At 49.9% G+C, this 21,643-nt stretch overlaps 2 protein-coding genes across 12 annotated transcripts; both read right to left on the bottom strand.

Moving 5' to 3' along the window:
- Positions 1–300: 300 nt before the first annotated feature.
- Positions 301–7,768, bottom strand: LOC141927772 (V-set and immunoglobulin domain-containing protein 4-like). Of its 4 annotated transcripts, none has more exons than XM_074835036.1 (7): positions 7,646–7,768; positions 4,717–5,076; positions 3,766–4,047; positions 3,354–3,449; positions 2,690–2,824; positions 2,310–2,331; positions 301–1,482 (listed from the first exon to the last, which is right to left on the bottom strand). In XM_074835036.1, the coding sequence occupies exons 1-7, from the start codon at positions 7,698–7,700 to the stop codon at positions 1,272–1,274; spliced, it is 1,161 nt and encodes a 386-aa protein (XP_074691137.1). In that variant the 5' UTR covers positions 7,701–7,768; the 3' UTR covers positions 301–1,271. The 4 variants fall into 4 exon arrangements, with proteins under 4 accessions (XP_074691137.1, XP_074691138.1, XP_074691140.1 ...); XM_074835037.1 differs by having other exon boundaries at positions 2,711–2,824; XM_074835039.1 differs by lacking the exon at positions 2,310–2,331 and having other exon boundaries at positions 2,711–2,824.
- A 1,367-nt stretch (positions 7,769–9,135) lies between these two features.
- LOC141927669 (V-set and immunoglobulin domain-containing protein 4-like) lies at positions 9,136–21,573 on the bottom strand. 8 transcript variants are annotated; one of them, XR_012624552.1, is made up of 11 exons: positions 21,351–21,573; positions 20,061–20,420; positions 19,167–19,448; positions 18,236–18,304; positions 17,082–17,150; positions 16,668–16,781; positions 15,571–15,592; positions 14,204–14,419; positions 11,632–11,697; positions 10,400–11,124; positions 9,136–9,876 (listed from the first exon to the last, which is right to left on the bottom strand). XR_012624552.1 is itself a non-coding variant. In XM_074834911.1 (8 exons), exons 1-8 carry the CDS (start codon positions 21,403–21,405, stop codon positions 14,224–14,226), a joined length of 1,167 nt encoding a protein of 388 aa, XP_074691012.1. In that variant the 5' UTR covers positions 21,406–21,573; the 3' UTR covers positions 12,228–14,223. The 8 variants fall into 8 exon arrangements, 6 of the variants coding, with proteins under 6 accessions (XP_074691012.1, XP_074691014.1, XP_074691015.1 ...); XM_074834911.1 differs by lacking the exons at positions 9,136–9,876; positions 10,400–11,124; positions 11,632–11,697 and having other exon boundaries at positions 12,228–14,419; XM_074834913.1 differs by lacking the exons at positions 9,136–9,876; positions 10,400–11,124; positions 11,632–11,697 and having other exon boundaries at positions 12,228–14,419; positions 20,061–20,417.
- Positions 21,574–21,643: the final 70 nt, after the last annotated feature.

Raw genomic sequence — 21,643 nt, 5'->3', positions numbered from 1 at the left:
GGGGCACCGTGGCTCGCTGGGCTCTCCCTGCGGTAGCCGGCAGCTGCAGTTTGTGGAGGCAGCACCATGACCCGGACCCCTGGGGCGTGCAGTGAGGTGGGGTCATGCCAGGAGCCTGGTGAGGGTTGACTTGATGCCCCCTCCTGTCCTCTCCTCTTTCAAAGGGAAACCCAAGTCACACTTCCAAGTCCAACCGTGGCCTGGACTGTATCCCTGCCTGTTCCATAGAATTAAATCAGAAGACCGAGAAAAAGCACAAATTTGCAAGCAACAGAAAAATGACGGTGCTGGATGGTGAAATACCAAGGAAGTCAGAATTCTTATGCAACAAAATCCTTTGAGGGAAAGAAAATACGTTGCGCTAATCAAGCGCATTTCAAGGCATTTTACAAACATGAGCACTCCCAGTATCCCTGTAACACAGGTCAGCATTTACATCTCTGCTGTAACCAGACAGATTGATTGTGTCCCACAGTCACATGTCCCTCAGCGTCAGTCTCTTGTATCCAGGGAGGTCCCTTGCTCGACTGTTAGTCCAAATGCCTCAAATTTCCCTCTGTTTTATAATGCCTTTGCCCCCACACTGTAAAAAAAAAAACCGCTAGCATTTCCATCAATACCAATTCTGCTTTTCCAGGAGAAAAACCAGAGGGTGGCAGTTAGGAGGCTCGTCAGCTACAGGGCCATTCCCTCTTCCTCTAAGCAACGAGCTCCAGTCTGGTAGCAAAAATTACATTCCTGGGACATCAACCCCCCCCTGTGGTCCCTTTAGCATGCTCTAACAAAAAAGACTCGAGGAGAAGCAGGATGTACAACCACTATTTGTTGAGCTGTAGAAGCCAGAGGACATCCATTTCCAGCACAACCCTTGGTTTCTGGCAGTCGGGATGTCCTAACGGGGAACACCTTGCTGGTGTTACTGGCTAGCAGCTTTGCACCCAGCTGCACCTTGATTTGCAGGGCAAAGACATTCATGTTTCTGCTCCTTCAGATCCTCTCTTCCTCACCTCGGTCCTGCAGGCTGCTCAGAAATTATTCACTCTATAAAAGAAGGTAGGGAACCACCTGGCTGAGGGTTTCTGTGCCGATGGGCAGGGCCTCATTTGCCAAAGCCCGCGAAGGTTGTGCGGTTCCCCTGGGTTAAAGAAAACAGTGAGACTGGTATATTTATCAGAGCAGAAGGCAGACAGGAAGAAGTTTCCTTTGGTAAAGTTTACTATTCAGTATCTGCAGCCCTGCGTGGCTGCTGGTGTGGAAAAGCTGGTACTCTACTAAATTCTTTCTATTTCATATTCTGATTCCATTGCTGTGACAAGGTTCTCATACTCAGGATTTTTCTTGGTGCATATGCTGTCGTGGCCATTGTCTCTCATGGTGAAAGTGTCATTGGATGCTTTAGTCTTAGAATTTGTCTCCTTGAGTAGGCACTTAACAGGGACTTCCACATCAGTCTCCACTCTCGTGACATCTGCAGTGCTATGGCTGGAAGGAATAGAGACATTATTGAGAAGGACAGCTCGATCACAAGCATTTGATTTACATCTTGGTCAGAGACAAGATCCACCACATAATCTGTGGAACAGCAAAATTTCTATTAATCTAGTGAGGGCCTGGGAGACTCTGAAAGGCACTAGAAAGTAAGATTAAAAGAATTACACACACAAAAAGAAGCAGTAAACAGTTAAGATCTCCTGGCATGCCCATATTATACTCAAGAGTTACCAGCAGATAGTCTAGCCTTTAGAAAGTAACTACCAGTAGTAACTGGGGCAAATGGCAACGTGTCAGGCTGCAGATGGCTGAGGGATGTCTCTGAAGAGTAGTATGAAGGGATTAAAGGCTGAGATTAGGACGGGGTGGAAGATACGTTCATATGATTGTGAGCAAATAGGAATTGCACAAAGTAATACTTGGATAAGCACCAGGACATGTTTCTTAAAGAGAAGGGCATGCACAGGAGGAACTTATCGTGAGGGAAGAGCTGAGAGCTCCTGTCCTTTGCTTTGTGAAATAATGGCAGGAATTCAAAACAGAGAAGGGTTTTCCCATGGCATCTGCAGGGCAGAGCGAGGGACCCAGGGTGTCTGTCTCAGTCTAACATGGTAAAGGACAGACTCTTGCTACCTCCTGCACTGAAACTTTCATGTCCTCATGCTGCTAAACGGACTGTCAAGGTATTCAGAACCTCCCCCTGCAAGTCAAAGAACTCTTTGCTTTTTCGCTGAGCAAAGAGGCTTTTCGGATACAGGCATCGATCAGTATGTGCCCTCAGAGTCTTCTTGACATCCCAGATGAACAATTATACTCACAAAGCAACTTCATAGACAGGTTCTGGAAAAAAAAACAAACAAGAAGAATCGAAGATGTGGATCAACATGTTTTATGTGCCACGGGAAAAAAAAAACCAGCTGCTTCCAGGGATTCCCACCTTCAGGAATAACCCTCCCACCCTGCCTCTCCCTGGAAGGGACCGGCCGGGGCATGGAGCGGGGGCCGGGGCTGATGAGGGGGCTGATGGGGATGGGGGGGGTGGGGATGTCGGGCATGTCGGGGAGGGAGATGTCGGGGATGTCGGGGAGGGGGATGGAGCCGTCCCGCCCTGTCCCCGCGGCCCGGGGCTGCCCTCTGCCGCCCGCGGGCCGGGTTTCTCGCCGCTCCCGTCCCCTCCCGCCCCGTCCCCGCCGCTCACCCGCCCGGTTCCGCCGCTCACCCGCCCGGTTCCGCCGCCGGCACAGCACCGCGGCCAGGAGCGCCCCGAGCGCGGCCCCCCCCAGCGCGGCCGCCAGCGCGGGGAGGAGCGGAGCGGGTGCGTCCCGCGGGGGACCTGCGGGCGGAAGTGGGAGCGCTGTGACAGCGGCGGGGGGCGGTCCGGGGCGGGGGTGTGTGTGTGTGTGTGTGTCTGTGTCTGGGTGCGCCCCCCCCCCGCCGTTAGCCGAGCCGTGGTGCTGCGCCTTCCAACGCGCTTATGAAGCGCTTAAAAACCGCGGGGGCTTGCAGCCATTCCCCCCACCCCCCCGCATCCACGTTTCCGCAGGACTTCCATCTCTTCTGCAGTGACTCCCTGGCTGCTCTGGGGGTTTCACCCACGCCAGGTTCCTTGCCCGGGGTTCCCTCCCGCTGACACCCCCCGGTTTCCCAGGCCGGGTCCCTCAGCACTGGCTCTGCTGCTGTCCCGGGGGCCTCCGACCCAGCTACCCCCCAGCCAAGCCCCAGCACCCGGGGGACAGGGCGAACCGTTTCCATCCTGCCCATGAAGAGGCTCGGCAGCCCAAAAGGACCCTCAGGTGGATTCGTCCCACTGGCCTTCCCCGTCGCCCACAGCACACCAGGGTTCCGCGGCCCCGGTCACTTACCTGTGGGCGCTGGCGGGGCCGCACGGCCGGGGGGGGTGGCCGGGGGGCTGCTGCGCCGGCCGGACCCCGGGCTGGGCCGCTGCGTCACGGGGGACCCTGCGGGAGAGACAGAGCGTCCGTCAGGCCCATTCCCCCGCTCCCCGGCTGCGCTGCGAGCCAGGTAAGAGCAGGATGTGCCGAGGGCGGGGGTCAGGTTCCTGCCCCGCACAGCCCCGGAGGGACACCGGGGACATTCCCTGAACCCTGCCGCCATCAGGCGCGCTTGAAGCAGTGGGGTGCCAGCCCCCGTGGTCCCCTCTCTGGGTGGCAATCAAGACACCATTCATATTCCGCATCAGGTGTCCATGAGAGAGGAAACTCCCTGCCCCAGCCCCGTGCAGCGGCGACGAGTCGCTCCGGGCTGGGCACTCACCTCTGACCGTCAGCTCGACGGCGTCGCTCCGCTGCACGGCCCCGGCCCCGACCCTGTTCTCCGCCTCGCAGTAGTACTCCCCAGTGTCGGAGGGCTGCAGGCTGTCCCAGGCCAGCTCGGCCTGGCTGCTCAGCAGCAGGGCTTTCCCCCCCGGGGCACCCCGGAACCAGCGGTAGCTGATGGGGGGGGACCCGCTGGCCACACAGGTCAGGCTGGTGCTGGCTCCGGCCGGGAAGGTCAGCCCCGGCTCGCTGGCCCTGACCACGGGCTTGGTGGCTGCCACTGGGAGACAAAGCAGACGGGCCCAGGTCATGCTGGCTCTGGCTGTGGTGGGGAAGGTCCCCCCCGCCCCCACGGTCGTGCTTGCTCCAGTTCTCAGGGCTTTCCCAGGAGGAAGAGGGGCCCCGCTCCCATAGCACTGCTCTGCGCAGGGTCAGCTCAGTTCACCCGTGCCTAAAGCTGGGTTTACACCATCTATGCCGCCATCACTACTGCCGTATCACACAGTCTGACTGTTTCGAGTGGGTGCCCCCCTGGCAGAAAGATGGGTCCCTCTAGCACACACCGAGGATGCTCAGGAAGGACGAAAGGCAGATGTGGGTGGTGCAACACCCCCGTGCTGTCGCCCTTGCTACAAGAACCACAAGGGTGCTGCCCACCTGCACAAAACCAAAACCAGACCTGGATGTGACCTCAAGCACTGCGGGTCCAAGTGGGCCACTGGTAGATCCAGACTGGGGTGTACATGGAGTGATCCCCCTTCCCCAGCCCACCCCTGCACCTGCACTGGGGGGGCGAAGGATAACTCAGCAGGGGAGGAGGACGCCTCAAGGCCCAGCCTGGGCGCAGGTGGCAGGTGTGGTGTGACAGACTGTTCCCACCAGCTGCTCCTCCTCCATGCTCTGTGGGTTAGACTGGCTGCACGAGATCAGGGCTTTACTGCTGGTTTACCTTTGACAATTTTAACCGTAGTGGTCACCTCCTTTGTTATCAAGCTGTTATTTTTAGACCTCCAGACGACTTGACAGGTGTAGTGTCCACTGTCGGGGATTTCAAGGTTCTCAATTAGGAGGGAGGCATTCCCTGGGCTGTGCTTCGGGACGCTGACCCGGTCCCGGAACCGAGACAACAAGACGTGGTCACCAGAATCGTCCCTCCGAAAGACGGTTGCGGTGCTGTCATCTCGCTCCACGCTCCACCTGAGCGTTTGCTCTGTGAAACCTTCTGAGGGCACGTAGATGCAGGGTAAAGTGGTGGATCCCATCCACGTGCCCTTGACCTGGTGGACACCAGACAGATCCAGGAGGGATCCTGCAGGGAACAACAGTTGCAGGGAAGAGATGAGAACCAGAGACAAGACAGGAATCACCAGGCGGTGGCAGCCAGCACGCGGCCCCGTCTTAGATGTGCTGTAGACTGCGACCAGCCAAACCAGGGCCTGTCCCCACCTCACTGAGCACAGGGAAGTGAATGGTTGTGTCGGCCTCATGGCTATTTTTATTGTTTCTCTCTGGACACTTGCCAGTTCTCGATTCCTTCTTGGTACAGAGAGGCTCCTGTGGCAGCATCACAGCCACAGTGTTCACAGGACGTTAAGGAGCAAGCCTTATTCCTGCTGTCTAGCCCCAGCCTTTACACCCTGCTTCTGCTGCCCGGCTTTCTGCTCACACTTGCACATGATGAGTCAAACAGCAACAGCCTCCCCCCACCGACACAGGATGCTCTGACAACACCACTTGCAGTGGTGGCTGCTAAGTTCTAGATGGGAGGAAGGATGAACAAAGTTTGCAGCTTCACTGCAGCTGACAATGGATGCAACATATTTACATTTATTAGCATCACTATTTTTTTATGCAACTTCCCTGGTGCTCACAGGACTCAGCGGTACTGCTGCGCGGGGAGAAGCACTTCTGTGTGCAACAGCCTGTCCCAGAGGGAGCAGGAGGTGCCGGCTGGGGAAGTGTCCGTGGGTCTGTCTCCACGAGGACAGCGAGGGGCTGCTGGGGCTGAGCACAGTGGAAGCTTGTTTCTGACACGGAGCTTTGGTTTTCCTTTACGGGATGACTTTGAGAGGGCAAGCACAGCTCCATTCTTCAAATCTCACATCCCAGTCAAATGCAGCTCCTTGATGCATCAGTTTTAAAAGGTTTTCCATTTATCTTCTTTCTCTTTTCACAGACTCCCACCAAGAAAAGCTAAGAAGGGTGGAAGCTATTTAGAAAACTGCTCAGAAATAACCTCAAGGCATTTGGTGCACTCAAGTTCAACTATGTTTGCTATCCAGTGTATTTGTCTGACACAATTCTGTTTAAACATCTCTCCTGTATTGTTCTGCATTGCTGTGTGCCATGAAAGAGCTGCTAGCAGCCACTGCTTCCCTGCGGAGCAGCTGCACCCTCTCTGTGACCAATTTCAACATTAGCAGGGATGATTCCAAAGGAGAGCTGATTGGAAGGAATGGGAGAAACTCAGCAAAATAAAACCCTCTGAGACAGCATTTTTAAAAGAAGTATTTCCTCCTAGTGACACTTCTTAAATGGGGATGTAGTCTTCCAGACAAACTGGAGGGAAATAGAGCTGGACCAGTCAAAAACCTGAAGGGCTGTGTTAGAGATCAGAAGGCTGATCAGAGGGATTTGTATTATCCATAATGCATGGTAACGGAAAAAAAATTGAGCTCTTCTATTCTGGCCCATTTTCTAAAATGGTTGAGCATCTTCCTTCCTAACCTGCCAGCACCAGCTCTCCTGGTGTCCTGCAGGCAGGAGCATTTAGGGATCTGAAGTACTGGACCTGGGACAGGAATGGTGGAGCAAAACCCATCTTTCTGCTTTAGCCTTAGAGAACTTCAGATCTGACCTAGATTTCTTGGATCATACCAGATTCAACCAGAGGAGCACCCTGCCAAGCACTCAAGTGGGCACAGGAGAAGAGGGGGTGGATTTTGTGGCACCCGGCTCATTCTCCCTGTCTCTCCAGCTGGCTGCCCACTGAGACCACAGCTCCTCTGGAAAGCGCCTTTTGTAAGCAGCACATTGTTTGAATTTAACTGGGCTTGGCTCACCTCTACCCCTACCCTCTTATCCCGCTCCCCCTTTCCCCTCCTCCCCAGAAAGGCACTGGTTATGTTCCACTGCATTAACGCACAGTAAGTGCTTGAGAGGCAGATCCCAGATACCTGCAAAGCTGTTTTTTTAAATGAGAAAATGGGGAACATACTTCAACCCATTTTTCTAAATGTCAGGAGAAATTCTGTGCTTCTGTGTACAACTTGTTCAAGCACCTTTCTCCTGTTTCCCAAAACCTTCCTCTGCCAGTGCCAGTGCTGTATGAGCCCTGGGAGTGGCATATCTGCCTCATGGGCACATGAATCGAGGTGAAGATTCCAGTATCACCCTTCCCAATGCACCACGAGAGTCGGCAGATCAGGAGAGACCAAGGGGAATCCTGAGTGCCCGCACCTAGTCTCACAATTACAGGTCCTCTGCTTCCCAGGCCCATGCTAGCAGAACAACCGTGATGCATTATTAAATTCTAGATGAATGCATATTCCAGCTTCACAAAGACTCGTCTGGAACTAACACACCGGAGCAGGGTCCTCTCCAAGGGTGCCAAACAATCCTGTTTTGTTCTTGCTTTGGGATATGGGAGCTGAGCTTTTGCCCAATACCACCCCGCTTGCTCCACTCTTGAAAGCACCTTCTTGTATCTGATACCAAAGCAGACTCTTGTGAATTCTCGGGCTCTATTTTTCATACAAGAAACTAAAGACTTTCCAAACCTGACAACTTTTTAAAAATAAGATACTATAATTCAAAAGATTTTCCCTACTCTCTTAGTACGCCGATTTTTGTTCTTATACATTGAGGCGTTTACTCACCGTTGCAGCTGCTGAGAGCCATCGCAAACACCGCTGTCCGCACAACTGCCCCCATTCTCCCAGGACTGCAGGTCCGTCCTCCTTCCCCTGTACTTGGTGAGAGACCCCCACACTCCTGGGACCAGAATGCGAGTGAAGAACACTTCCCTTTCTTCTGCCCTTTGTCATCTAGGATCCTCTTTCTGAAACATCACGAGTCCATTTCACTGCTGACTTAGGTGGAGGAGAAAGGATGGACAAAGACTGTAAAGATCCTTCCAGTTCCATTTCACATTCCCCTGTCCCCACCCACTTCTCTTACCATTCTCTTGACTTTTCTGACTAGTGGTCTTTTTTAGTATTCTTCATAATTGTGTGTTTCTTTTTTCCTTCTTTTTTCTTTCTTTTATTCCACATTTGCATTCACTTCACAGTGGAAGAAGGAGCTTTATGATGCCTACACAGTCAGGCACTCGGTAGCAAAGGAAAGCAAACCTGAGGATGCCCGTGAAGCAGGAATTCTGTTCCCCTGACTCATGTGTGAGGATATTGCTCAGCAGAGTGCTCAGCATCTCTCTCGTTTGTACCATGAGGGCCCAAAACTGGGCATCCAGAAATGGAGAAGCACAGGCCCGAGTGCACCAACTCCCCTAACGCCAGGCAGGAGCCCGGGGCAGAGACCAACTGGCCGATGCTCAGTTCCGTTTCCTTGGTGTTGCCCCTCGCTGACGGGGCTCCGCACACGTCTGTACCACCCTCTGATGCAACAGGCTGTCCCAGGGCAACCCCCTTCACCTTCGAGTAGGTCAGCCTGTGACCTGAGTGAGGGCGACAGCCAGCCCTCGTTTCTTTGCCAAACAGTCTGAGCCTTTTAGATCAGAAAACCTAGGATGCCACTTCTACTGCTTTTTTCCGTTTTAACGAAAAATGTGCAGAGAAGAAGTATTAAAAAACCCCAACATCCTGCTCTTTACTGTGATAAGAATTTCCCTTCAAAAGCTCCATGTTCTACCAGCAGAAGCTGTGGCCTGTTGCAGTGCAGCTGCAGTTACACCTACCAGGGCCACGGAGACAGCGCATGCGGGAGCGGAAGGTTAAACCAGAGTCATCTGCGTTGAATGTTACACAGGCTTTTACCGTCTGCTGGGGATTGGAGGGTCACTGCCTGGTGCTCTCGTTTTCACAGCATCACAGACTATCTTGGTACAAATTTCTGCTGCAATAGTCCAGTTCATGGGCAAAAGTCATCGTGTTTCGTGCTCTGCAAGCACACATGGTGTTTTCTAAGGAGGTGACTTATCTCTGATGGCAGAGGGGCTTTAATTCTGGGTATGCTCTGCAGGGTACCTTTAGAAGGACATCCAAAAGTTGTCAGTAGGTTATGCACAGGATTAATATGTGCCTGTTAATTATTACCAAAAGCAGAAGGAATTACAAAAGATAAGAAATATATAAAAGCAAATCTACTGACCTAGTGAATTCTGTTACAGGCTTTTAATCATTCACGAAAACAATTTTTGGACATTTATTCAATAGACATGTCTTAACATATAGTTTTAATAACAGCACCAGGAGAATGGTGTCTTTGAGCCGATGTGTCTGAAATACAGGGAGCCATTTTCTGCTGGAGCTGGGAGGGAAGGATAGTTGGTGTAGTTTTGCCACAGGTATGCCCCATCATGAGAGACACCTGTTTGCTTTAATTGAACTGCTGACAGTGCAGCTGAGCTCAGACCCTTCTCTGGAAGTGCTGCCATTCGTCAGGGATGGCTTGTGCCCTTTCTACGCAGGGCAATGAAAACTGGAGACTATCTTCCTTTTCCCGAAGTCAGTAAACTGATGAGAACCGTGCAGGTCTCCTCTCAGCCTTCAGGTGGAGGCATGTCCACACTTGGACGGCTTGCTGAAGGGGATTTCAGCTGAGCTCTGCTGATTGCTGCAGTGAAACCTGCCTGTGGCAAGTGTGGGCAGCCTGGAACAAAAAGCTGAATGTGGCGTGGCCAGACCAATTCATACGAGGTTCGCGGCTAAGAGCTACCCCGGCTGTCATCCTGCCGAGGAAGACAATGGAGGCAGCAGCACCACCCATTCTTGCAGAGCATTTCCTTGCTGCTGTGGTGGAAACTTGATTTTTGCTGCCTTTTCTTCTTGACTTGTTTTCTGGAGCTACCTGTGTGGTACCAGGTCATACTGCCTGTACCCCATCTGCCCCCTCTGCCACCAAGAAGCCATGAGCTATGTTTGAATCCTGCCTGAAAGCAAACAAGCAAACAAACAAACAAACAGAAAAGCACTTGTTAAAATTCAGGCAATGTCATGGAAAGAATGAATATGAGCCAGTTTCCAGAGAGATGATTTAAAACCAACCTTTTGCACACCCTGGCCTGTGACTGGCTATAGAACCTTGTCCCAGTAAACTATCTCCTACACAGAAGACTTTAAAAGAAGCTGGATTTTGGGGAACAAGCCCCAGAGCAAGCTGAAACCCGAGCTAAAACTGCTGATATGACAACTTTCTGAACCGGACATGCAAGACTTCCTGAAGCTGTAATTATACAGGATAAAAAAATGACTATTTAGCTAAACCAAACATGAATAACTGTAGTTCCTCAAATGTGATGTACATGACATCTTTCTTCCCTGGGACAGGGATGTAGCTGCTAGTTTCCCCCTCCCTGAGTCACATTTCTTTCTGACCAGAGGGACTCCTCATAGTTTTGCCTCTGAACACAGGAAGGAAAAGCTTTCAATGTCTCAGACATTATGGCTAGTTACCTGGTTTATCATAACGAAGCATATTTATTTCATGTCTCTTCTCTGGCTTGAACCTGTTGCTTTCTCCCTTGCAGTGCCAGGCGGGTAAGGCACCCTGCAGCCTTTTCTTCCACATACCGGACACAACACGCTTTCAAGCACCATTTCTTCAGATGTCGCAGCTTAGACAAAGTGACCAGGAATGACTCTTCATTCTGCAGTTTCTGCCACTCCATGCCAGGCTAATTAGAGGTGGCACAGTAAAGTCCCCATTTCCCTGAAAATGAGTGCAGATGGGACCTCAGACCCTACTCACAGGGACCAGCTCTGCAGAGCCTGCATCTTACACCCATGTCTTGACATAGTCTGCCAGGGGCTAGAGAAGTTTGCTACAATTTTCCTGGTGATAAAATAAGATTTTTAGCCTGCAAGGGAGTGAAATTCAGCACCAAGCTTTGAGCAAACCACCAAAAAGTAGGTAACTGAAGAAAGGTCTCAAAGTGCTCTTTTTGAATCATCTGCACTCAGAAAAAAAGGCAATTTTTACTGCAGGACTTGAGACATTCTTATTTGGTGCAGCCATAGTCAACTCACAGATCTGACTAAACAGGCTGTGGTTTACTAAGTACTTTTTGGATGCCCCACAGGAGCTAATAGTATGAGCCTCTACAGGTGTGTACACCACAGTTCTCTCCCATGCACTAGACAGTTGTGCAGACAGTCATGAAAACATGATCTTTGTTCACCTAAAGAAACAGAAACTTAGTGTAAACAAGCATCTCCTTCAAGGCCCGTGTGACAGAAACATGATATACGTGTGCTCTTTCTGAAAATTAACTTCCCTTCCCAGGAATTCCCAGGGCAATGACATCAGTTCTGGGTCACCCATTAGCTCAGCCAAATCCTTGTAAATACCTCCTAGCACTAAAAAAGGGGCCCGTATATATACGATGGCCTCTGAGCTTTCATCTCCTACTTGGTGTTGCAGATGGGCTTCGCAGACTCAGCTATTAGAGCAATACAGGATTTACCTTCCCCACAGCTCTCACAGCGCCAGCTCCTCACGGCGACCCCAGCGCTTGCTCCTGGCTCCGGGGTACCCCCCCTTTCCAGCGGCTCCCATGGCAGTAAGTTTATTCTGGGATGGAGCTCAGATGGGGGGGGGGGGCGGGGGGCAGCTTTCCAGTGACGGTGACATTCCCTTCCCACCCCCTCCCCACCAAACACGTACACACGTACACGTACACACACACTTTTTTAAAAACCCCTTTTGAAAGAATGAGAACATTACCGCAGGGCTTCAAAAACTGCAACCTCATCTAGAATAGAAAGATTAAGAAAACATGACAGTTTCCCAGAAAATTTCAACACTGTGGATTTGTCATCACATTAACACACTATCCAGCCATGATTTTTCTGTTGTTCTCTAAAAAACCCTTTTAGTGATAATTGTGTGCCTTGCAATACTATTGCAACAGTTTTTCTCCCCTACTTGCCTTCCTGCTTAGGAAAAAAGACTGTCAGGCTTCACTGGCTTTTCACACTCTTCATAACAGAACTCATTTTCTTTCACACCTTAAACATCTCATTAGCTCTGAACCTCTAATTGGACTGGCAGCAACTCCTGCATCTTCTGTTCCCTAGACTGCGGCTGACTACAGCGCACAAACAGCACATCACCCAACAGCCAGAACTATCCCAAACTCCAGCAGATTCACAACAATTCCTCTGCTTTCGAGTAAAGGCACCTAATATGCTCCTAGGAGTGTAACTCCTGAGCACACACAGACATTCACACACACACACACACACTTTCATAGGAAAAATAAGAAAAGTGTAACAAAACCACTAACTTTGCAGTCCTGAAGTTTAATAATTTTTGTTTGTTTCTCCACATTTGCAATAAGCTGCATGTACATGCTGAGAATTTTTTCCAAGACATCATCACCTACAAAAGCTGCTGTTTGTCCCCTTTCCATTTTGAAATCAAGGTTTCCCAGCCCTTGATTTTTGAGTACATTCTTAACGAACAGAAATAAAACTAGTGGTAGAGGAAATTCAGGGAGAAAGTATGTGGTCACTGATAGGTAACTTATGTGTAAGGTAAAGTAAAGTGTAAAGTGTGCCTGGCAGTTTGTGAATTTTGATGAACTTTTATGTCATTCATTCCTCTAATTTCTCGTTGAACCTCTGTGTATTTTGGATTTTTATAACACTGGATGAGTAGCATTGCGTTCCACACTTATTTCTGTATTGCATAAAAGAAGCACTTCGCTCCCTTTAAAAGTTCTAACAGAAAATTTTAGCTAAGTGTCTGCTTCCTTTTCAGAGAATTTGTAAACAAAGTCTCGTTCATCCGCTCCACACTGGTGCACTTCACTCATTTTGCCTCATTCTCTTTTTTCCAAGCTGAGAAAGTATAATGCATTTGCACAGAAGTGGTTTCATGCCACTAATCATCCTTCATTATTGTTCTCAGTAACTTTTCTAGATTTGTTACACCCTTTCAAGAGGAGAACTACACACATACACAAGGTGGAACATTCCATGGGTGTTTACAGTATCACAATCCTGTTCTCTATTGCACTGTAATGACTTTCCTAATGACACCAAACACCCTTTTTGAACGCTGTGACTTCTGAGCTGATGCTTGCAGAGAACTGCAGGTGCAGATCTTTCCTGAGTGTGAACAGCAAATCTGGGGGCCCACTAATCCTGTATCCGTGCCACCGATACCCCCCTCACCCCTCAGACCCCCCGTTTTGTTTTACACCTCTCTGCGTGGCTCTCGATTGGACGTGGTAGTGCCCTACCACTCATTATAAAAAGGTTCTTCCACACCTCTGCAGTATCCATGTTATAGATTTACTCAGGGTAGTAGAAATTATGAATAACAAAGCTTTTTGACTCCCTGCTTGGCCTTCAGGCCTTCTAAGCCAGGAGGAAATTACTTCTTGAGTATCTGCTGAGGAGCTGTAGCTGTGAGTGCTTGCTAGCATTTTAAAAATGAGTCTGTGGTGCAAAAATATATCAAATTAATTTAGGCATGTGTAAGCAATCCTATCCACAAACTTATGGAAAAGTATCTAATTTTTTTCCAATATTAACCATGCATTAAAAGAGACAACAGAGAAGGTGAACTCAGGAAGAACGTGCCTTGTTGCAGTGTCAGAATCGCCCAAGCTCTCCAGTGCCAGAACTGTAAACCGTGGGCGCTGCAGGAGGGCACATTGAGTGCAGCACAGCAGGTGCACGGGACGTTTCTTCTTTTTGTACTGCTCGTGTGGTAAAGTTCTTGGCTGTATCCTGGCTTTAATCTGTCTTACAGTGTTTCTTTAAGGGCTATCTCACATTTAAGGGACACTCTACCACCTGCGCAGCACTTCAGGCGGGTGGGAGGAGAAACGCCAATTCCCAGCCCAGCCTCTGCTGCGCTGCTTGCCCAGAGATGAGGGGGATGCTGAGCAGCCCTTGGCGCTGGTCCTGCTCCCGCCACACGAAGGCTGTGATCGCAGATCCTTTTGGCCATCTAAAACAGGAAGTTTGGTACAGTGCTCTTGGCCTGGGGTCTGCACACCCAGAAAGGTCTTAGAAAGGGCTTTCTGCTACAGAGGTGGTGAAAGGGAACCAGGAAAAGCAAAACCAGAAGATCTATACAGCAGCCTGTAATTGAAGTTCCTACAGAGGTTTGCATTTTCACTGCAGAGATGAAGGCTCCACAAATTGTGGAGGAGCAAAAACTGCTTGTCCAACCTATTTTTCAGAGGCAAAGGTGAATAGGAAAATAAATATTGCCTGGATGAAGGTAGTCTTCAGGACTGCTACCTGTAGAGCAGTGCTGGTTCTCATACAGTGTCCCCTACTTCATATACAGATTCCTGGGTGTTTCCAACACACTTGTATTCATCCTTTCTCATATTTATTTCTTCAGAACTTTTGTTTTTCACAGGCTCCGTCACGTAGTTGTTTTCAGTGAGGGAGATGGGTTCCTCATAATGACCAGTACTTTCACACCTTGAAGAAGCTGCTCTTGAGTTATGGCTGAAATCAAAATACGAGATGAAAGGAGCGTTGCAGCTGGACTAGACAAAGCATCTCCCAACCATCAAGATTTTGAGCAAGACTGTGGTCTGATTCAAACCCATGTAAACCTGGGGCATTGGATTATGACTGTTCTGAAGGAGAGGATCTTGTCCTCTGCTTCCAGGTGGCAGGAGAACCTCGGGCATTGTAGCAGCATTGCCTCCAACCCAGGGTGAGCTCCAGAGGCAGCAAAACATATGTAAGCAACACAAGGATTATCACCATTTCTTGGACTGGCACACCCACACAACTGCTCTTTGCAAGATAAATATAAATATATATATATATTAAAAGAAGTGGTGGAGGAGTGGTAAATGGTGAACTGAATGCAGTCCACATCCACCATGTGGCTTATGATATCTGATATCTTTAGAATGAAGGTGAATCCTCTGAGGAGAAATGCCATCACACCAGTTGTTTATTTGCTCAGGGTTCAATTGTTACTTAAAATGCTGCTTTATAAACTGCTTGGGAGGCACAGCACCTGGGCAAATGCTGCTAGCGTGTTCTACCATGGCACTCAAGTCATCAGCACTTTAATTTATACCTAGATAAGTGGTTCTCCTTGTATGTTTTGACTAGAATATTAGTCTTTTCAGTATACCTTCCATAGATTAAAGTCGATCAGGATGCTGAAACCAGAATTTAGAAATAGCTATAACTTACTGCCATAGTTATGATTAAAAGAGGCAAGGTCAGCCAAGGATATTTCAGGGATAAATCAGAGTCTAATCTGTGCATCAGGAGCCTTAGCTCTCTAGAAGAGGAATTCCTGTTCTTTGCATTTGAAAAAACACTGGGAATTTATCCTTGGCAATGATCTTCAATAGGCCTCATCATTGGACTTAGGAGTTAATAAACAGCTCTTGCTCATTTTTATAATTCTAGTATTGCAAAGGAAAAGGTCTTTCTTCCTACATTATGTGTTGATGTAGAAAGCCCACAGATCATCAGTGCAATGTACTACTGAGCTAACTTTGAACCTCTTCATCCATACTGCTTAAGAGGCTTTTCATCCTGACAGCTAAGTAGCACTGGGTTTTTTTTTTTCCTGCTCTGATACAGTCCCCAAAGACTCATCAGTATGTTAGGTAAAGGGTTATACTCACAATTTTACTTCATAGACTTGAGCTGGAAAAGAATAATCAGAAAAGTGTGTCAATAATTTGCATTTATATTCTCAAAAAAGAATTTCTACTATGTCTCTTCTTGATATAAGAAAATGACCTCTGAAGACAGAATAAAAATAGGAACCTTAGAGATCATGTTAGGTGGATGATGACTCCTATTCCCAGAGTTCAGTCCAAGAACCCAGCTGTAGTCAACTGGGTCAAAATAACTCACCCAGGGTCAAAGGTAAAGTTGAATTTAGAAACTAGAAGTTCCCAGTTCCCACAGTTTTCCTATTCATTAGAAGTTTGATAAAGAACAATTTAGAAAGAGGTTATTCTGGATTCCTTTAAAAAAAAAGAAGAAAAAAAAAAGGCAAAAAGGAGTGTTTGATAATAATTATTATTAATTGGTAGCACAGAGTTGTAGAAAGGTAATTAAAGAAGCAAAGGGACAAGGAGAAAACTATGGCCACCGGTATTAAAAAGCCCCAAACCAACAGCCCCGGGTATTCTCTGTACACTGCCGAGTGCTGTTAGGGGGAAAAGGCGGCTCTGAGAAAGCCTTTGGTCAGGGGTTTTCTACTATCAGGGTAGGAAAGACAAAAGCATTCAGTAAATATATCCTACATGTGAAGACTAGGAAGGAAATGAATCTGAGTTGAGTAAGGAGAATTGACGGTGACCTCTTTTCCTCCAGGTACTAAGAGCAATATTGAACAGCAGCTGGTGCAAATAGGTTTTTATTTTAAAGTAGCATGACAAGATTAAGTTGCTACCAGATAATTTAAAAGATCTGATCAAGCAGGAAAGTTTGGGAGCCACGGGGTGCCCGTGAGGACTGGTGGGGGGTGGCCATCCCTAAGGAATGTCACGGCTGTGACGGGTCTTCCCTGAGGAAAAGGGGCTTCTCTGCCTCTTTAGATCTTCCACCACCTATTCGGATCCGTGCACATTTGGATCGGCTGCCTGTACGATGCCAGAGCTGCTACCGGTAGCTGTGAGCACAGGACCAGCCCCAGCCCCAAAAACCCTTAAAGCTAAAACCAAGCTGGGCGTGCACAACACATTCGAGTCTTCCAGAACAATCTACTCACCATCTTTGGGCTTTCTAATGCAAATGATAAGAAAGACGGCAAGGAAAACCACAGCACCGCAAGCCACAGCAATCAGGATGACCATGTACAGGGGCAGGTGAGTCCTCTGGAGATCTAGAACGATACAGGAGCCCTCCCCGGTCACAGCAGCAGTTACATGATGCTGACCACTTCCCTGAGGACAAGAGCAGCCAGCCCTGTTGTGGGCACACAGGGTTGTACTGCATGTGCCTGGCCCTGCTTGTTTTTTCCCCATAAAAACATCCAGAGTCTTTTAAAGAGTCACCATGAATCATCTAGGTCCCTTGAGAACAGCCATTAATACAATTAGCAGCCAGAAGGCAGAACACTAATTCTGAGGCTGAAGGTCCTGACTACTGTCCTCTTCTTGGCTTTGTTTTGCTCTCCACTTACTCTGAGTTGTATAGTTCTTTTCTGGATATCCCACACCATTCTCAGAAGTCGCTACTGTTATGGGCAGATCTGCAAAACAAACAGGAGTGAAAGGCTCACGGTCCATTTCTAGTCCTCACTTTAGCACCAGGAAATCCAGGATTAAAGCTGTAGGATCAAAACAGAATGTCCCCATCACCTTTATGAGGCAGTAAAAATAGGCAAACACTAGAAATGAGTACTACATATACACTATAATATAGAGAGAGTATATATAGTACTACATATACACACTAGAGAGATACTATATGTAGTATATATACACTATATATCCTATATCTACACAAACTATATATATATATACACACGATATACATGTATATATGTATGTCTATATACATACACACACATGTAATAGTGGTGGAGCCCCATGAGGTCCAAGAGATTACCGAGGTACCCCTGAACACCAGCTCTGTTTGGGTTTTTTCTGTAAGAATAGTCAACAATTGTCAACAGCTTCCCTTGGCTTCTGGTCACTGACGCTGATTCCCACAACCTGCTGTGTGATTGCTGGGGCACTGTAAATTCAAATGAAACATAACCCCAAAATACAAAGTTTCCACAAGCAGAGCTACTCTAGCACAGGTCTGAATTCCCACATCCCACAGAAACAAACTGGAAATCTCAAGCCCTCCTTCAAAACACCTGTCCTTGGTCAGGTAAAATGCTTCCAGCCAGATCTGGAGCAGCTTTTGTGTCACTTGTATCTGCCATTAGAGATACTCGCTCTGCCTCCCACTTCAGCAGCTTTCATTCAAGATCAGAAAACAAGCAAAAAAAAAGCCCTTTAAAAAAAGAACAGAACCCAGAACATCCTATATGATCTACAAGTCAGGAAATGGTATTTCTAGGAGCCCTGAGACACATGCAGAGCCTCTCATCAGAGACACAACCTCCCTAGGAGCAAGCTAAAAACCCCCTGTGGACTGGGGGCTGAGGAAAGGAGGATGTTCTACTTTCAGAAACACCTGGATCAAAACCTGAGGCATGTGGACTAAGATACAATATTGTCAAGGCTGTATTCCCCAGCAACAAAACCCTCTGCTAAGCCCTGGTGTCAAACCCTCCACCTGACTCCTTGCCGTGCTGTCAGCTGTAACTGCTGCTGCCCTGACCTGTGGTTGGGTGGTGTCTCCCCGAGGTCCCCACATCCCTCCGGGAGGCCACTGTTGTTGTGGGCAGATCTGCAAGAGGAACAGGAGAGGCTCACACAGGAGTTGGACCATGTTCGTGACGCCGCTGCAATACAGAACTTCTCCACGGGCGATAAGACCACGAGGAACCAGCCACCATCCAGAGGACAGGTCGGAGACTGCATGTAGCAGCGTTAACGAGCATGGCCATCATTAATTCCTGTTCCCTTGCTGTACGCTCTTACATGCAACTGCTATGAAAAACGAGGCGCTGTTTCAGCCATAACCCTCGTTCGGCTGGGAGCTCAGCAGGCTTTGCCACTCCCAAAGGTCACCGTGTGGTACCTGTGCTTGGCCCTGCGGTCTCAGCCGTCATGGCTCTGACGGCCGAGCTACCAGCCAAGGAAAGCAGCAAGTCTTCCACAGGGCATCCACCATGCAGAGCCTGGATAATCAGAGCGTGCAAAAAGTGCAGCGTGTTCTCCTGAAACACACAGGCAAGCATAAGGAGCAAGGGCCAGTTGGATTTTTTCCACCTACTGAATTACCACTCAGATGTTCCTCATACTCAAAATGAAATCCCGATCCCTTGTCCAAACTTGCTAAACTGCAATAGGCAGCATTACACAGCCAGCAAGAATTTCAAAAAAGCCAAAGAGGAACAAGTATGTGCTTTAAACATAAAACCTTGCCGGCATCAGAAAATAGTGGTTCCTCCAAAGAGGAGGTAATTGAATACAGGAAATAAAAAAGGATAGAAAGTCAGAGCCAGTGGTGAGAAGTGCTTCAGAGTGCAGAAGACATGAGGCTTTTTGCCTTTTCTTCTTTCGGGGAAGGGATGTAGAACGCTGTTCCACTCCTGTGTGGAAGGACTCGGCGTGTTCTGCACCCAGCAGCAGCTCTGGGCACTCACCTCTGACCGTCAGCTCGACGGCGTCGCTCCGCTGCACGGCCCCGGCCCCGACCCTGTTCTCCGCCTCGCAGTAGTACTCCCCAGTGTCGGAGGGCTGCAGGCTGTCCCAGGCCAGCTCGGCCTGGCTGCTCAGCAGCAGGGCTTTCCCCCCCGGGGCACCCCGGAACCAGCGGTAGCTGATGGGGGGGGACCCGCTGGCCACACAGGTCAGGCTGGTGCTGGCTCCGGCCGGGAAGGTCAGCCCCGGCTCGCTGGCCCTGACCACGGGCTTGGTGGCTGCCACTGGGAGACAAAGCAGACGGGCCCAGGTCATGCTGGCTCTGGCTGTGGTGGGGAAGGTCCCCCCCGCCCCCACGGTCGTGCTTGCTCCAGTTCTCAGGGCTTTCCCAGGAGGAAGAGGGGCCCCGCTCCCATAGCGCCGCTCTGCGCAGGGTCAGCTGGGCTCAGCCATGCCACCCGCTGCTCCTCCTGCCCGAAGACCTGCTCTGCTGGGCTGATGCCATCTCTGTTCCTCTAGAGATCACCACTGCCCAGGCCCAGGGAGATTGGGCACATCCCGATGACATGTGGTCAAAGAAAAGCAGTGCAGTAGCCCAGGGACTTCCCCTCTGGTGCATGTCCCTGGGAAACACTGAGCCAGTAGATAAAGGTGGAGCCAGGGACCAACTGTTGAGAGGCCACAAATCCCCCCAGCCCCTGAGCCGCAAGGTGCAGTGTCGTGGGCAGAATTCCTCTCTCTGAGCTATTTGCTGCTTCTCCCCAGAGTCTGACACCACTCAGCAAAATGCTCCGGCATCGGAAGCGGGTGGTCGCTGCCTGCCCAGTCTAGTCAGTTCCTAAAAGCCTTCCCGAGCCAACCCTCCCACTCCTGCGCAGCTTCCTTCTGGGGTTTACCTTTAACAACCTCCACTTTAGTGGTGACGTCTTTTGTGATCAGGCTGTTGTTGCTGGCTCTCCAGGTGACCTGACAGGTGTAGGTTCCCCTGTCAGAGATCTCCAGGTTCAGGATGTGGAGGGACACGTTCCCTGGGGTGTCCTTCAGGACGCTGACCCTGTCCCTGTACTCGGACAGGAGGACGTGGTCGCCAGAGACATCCCTCCAAAAAACGGTGCCAGAGCTCTGGTCGTGTACCACGGTCCACCTGAGCGTTTGCTGCACGACGTCCTCCACGGGCAGGTAGGCACAGGGCAAGGTGGTGGATCCCTTCCACACGCCTTTGATCTCGCTGGGGCCAGTCAGGTCCAGAAAAGCTGCTAGAAGAATGGAGAAAGAAAATTTTAAAAGAAACATTGACGGTGAGGGCAGCTGAAGGGGCGGTGAGAGCATCAGCGAGTGGGACCCGCCAAATCAAAACCACGGGCAGTCGGCGCAGGCGGCGAGGGACGGTCTGCGCAGGCAGGGGGTGATGCCAAAGGAACGTGGTGTGAGGGAGACGAGAGCCGAGTGCTGGGACACCAACGCGTGCCCCTGTGCCCACCCGGCTCCCACGCTCACTGGTGCCACCTCTGAGCGGGCAAACAGCCGGGGCTCGGAGTCAGCGGATGGCTGAGGCCTGAGGGGAGGATCCCGCCGAAGCCGGGGTCACGCAGCGGCCCGGTCACAGCTGGCGCCCGCCGCTGGCAGGGCTCTCCTCGGAAGCGCCGCATGCCAGCGGCAAACCACAGCGTTTAGGGGTTCCTCCACTGCCTGCCTGTTCTGAAAGGCATTGCTTTTTCAGACTAAGCTGAATTTAAGCAACGGGTCAAATAAGTGTAAAACTCTCTACATTTTCCTGTAAAAATGAGGCCTGTTGCCTTTGTCCCTGTACATTTTTGTCACTCTTAAGGCTGAACCTCTGCTTCCATAGACACTTCTTTATCCTTTTGTCCTGGTTTCCAAACCTCCCCCATCCTGGGAACACAAGAACTAACCAGACGCTCCACGTGTGCCCTGTGAAATAACCATCACAAACTGTGTGGGACCTCTGTACCCTGAGAATGTGGGCAGCGTTTCCACGGCCTTTGCGTACCGCTGCACTCAACAGCCGCTGCATTAGAAACAACTGAACACCAAACCAGCAGCGTGCAAAGGCCTTTTCCCACATTTCTGATCCTGAAACAGAAGCAGCCCTGCACAAACACACACAGACACATCAGTGCCAGGGAAGGAGCTTCCCCGAGCAGAAGACCTTCCTGCAAACTCACCGTTGCAGAAGAGAAGAGGACTCATGAGCACGATGGCTCTCACCAGCACCCCCATCCCTCCAGGGCTGCAGTGTCTCCCTCTCAAGTAGAGCAGACCTGCCGTCTCCAAGGCAGGGGGTAAATCAGGAACATCTCCTTTCTTCACTCACTTCGTCATCAAGAACGCAGGACAGCTGCTGATGGTTTTTCCTTCCTCTTTTTCAGAAAAAAAAGTACCTTAGTGATGACTGTCAGAGGTGTGGGCAGAACAGAAGCCCTAAGGGAGAGTGAAAAGAGGAAAGTTTAAGAATTAC

Source organism: Strix aluco, chromosome 10 (assembly GCF_031877795.1).
Source record: "Strix aluco isolate bStrAlu1 chromosome 10, bStrAlu1.hap1, whole genome shotgun sequence".
Lineage (NCBI taxonomy): Eukaryota > Metazoa > Chordata > Aves > Strigiformes > Strigidae > Strix > Strix aluco.
The sequence above is the reverse complement of the archived record's forward strand: the minus strand, read 5'-3'. Positions and strand labels throughout refer to the sequence as shown.

Excerpts from the sequence above, each read along its gene's own strand:
- LOC141927669 (XM_074834911.1), bottom strand. The coding sequence starts at position 21,405 with ATGGGGGTGCTGGTGAGAGCCATCGTGCTCATGAGTCCTCTTCTCTTC. Across the intron at positions 19,449-20,060 it reads TAAAGTGGAGGTTGTTAAAG|TGGCAGCCACCAAGCCCGTG; the intron begins GTAAACCCCAGA and ends TTTGTCTCCCAG. Across the intron at positions 18,305-19,166 it reads CGTCGAGCTGACGGTCAGAG|ATCTGCCCACAACAACAGTG; the intron begins GTGAGTGCCCAG and ends TTCCTCTTGCAG.
- LOC141927772 (XM_074835036.1), bottom strand. The coding sequence starts at position 7,700 with ATGGGGGCAGTTGTGCGGACAGCGGTGTTTGCGATGGCTCTCAGCAGC. Across the intron at positions 5,077-7,645 it reads GGCTCTCAGCAGCTGCAACG|GATCCCTCCTGGATCTGTCT; the intron begins GTGAGTAAACGC and ends TGTTCCCTGCAG. Across the intron at positions 2,825-3,353 it reads GGCCCCGCCAGCGCCCACAG|GTCCCCCGCGGGACGCACCC; the intron begins GTAAGTGACCGG and ends TTCCGCCCGCAG.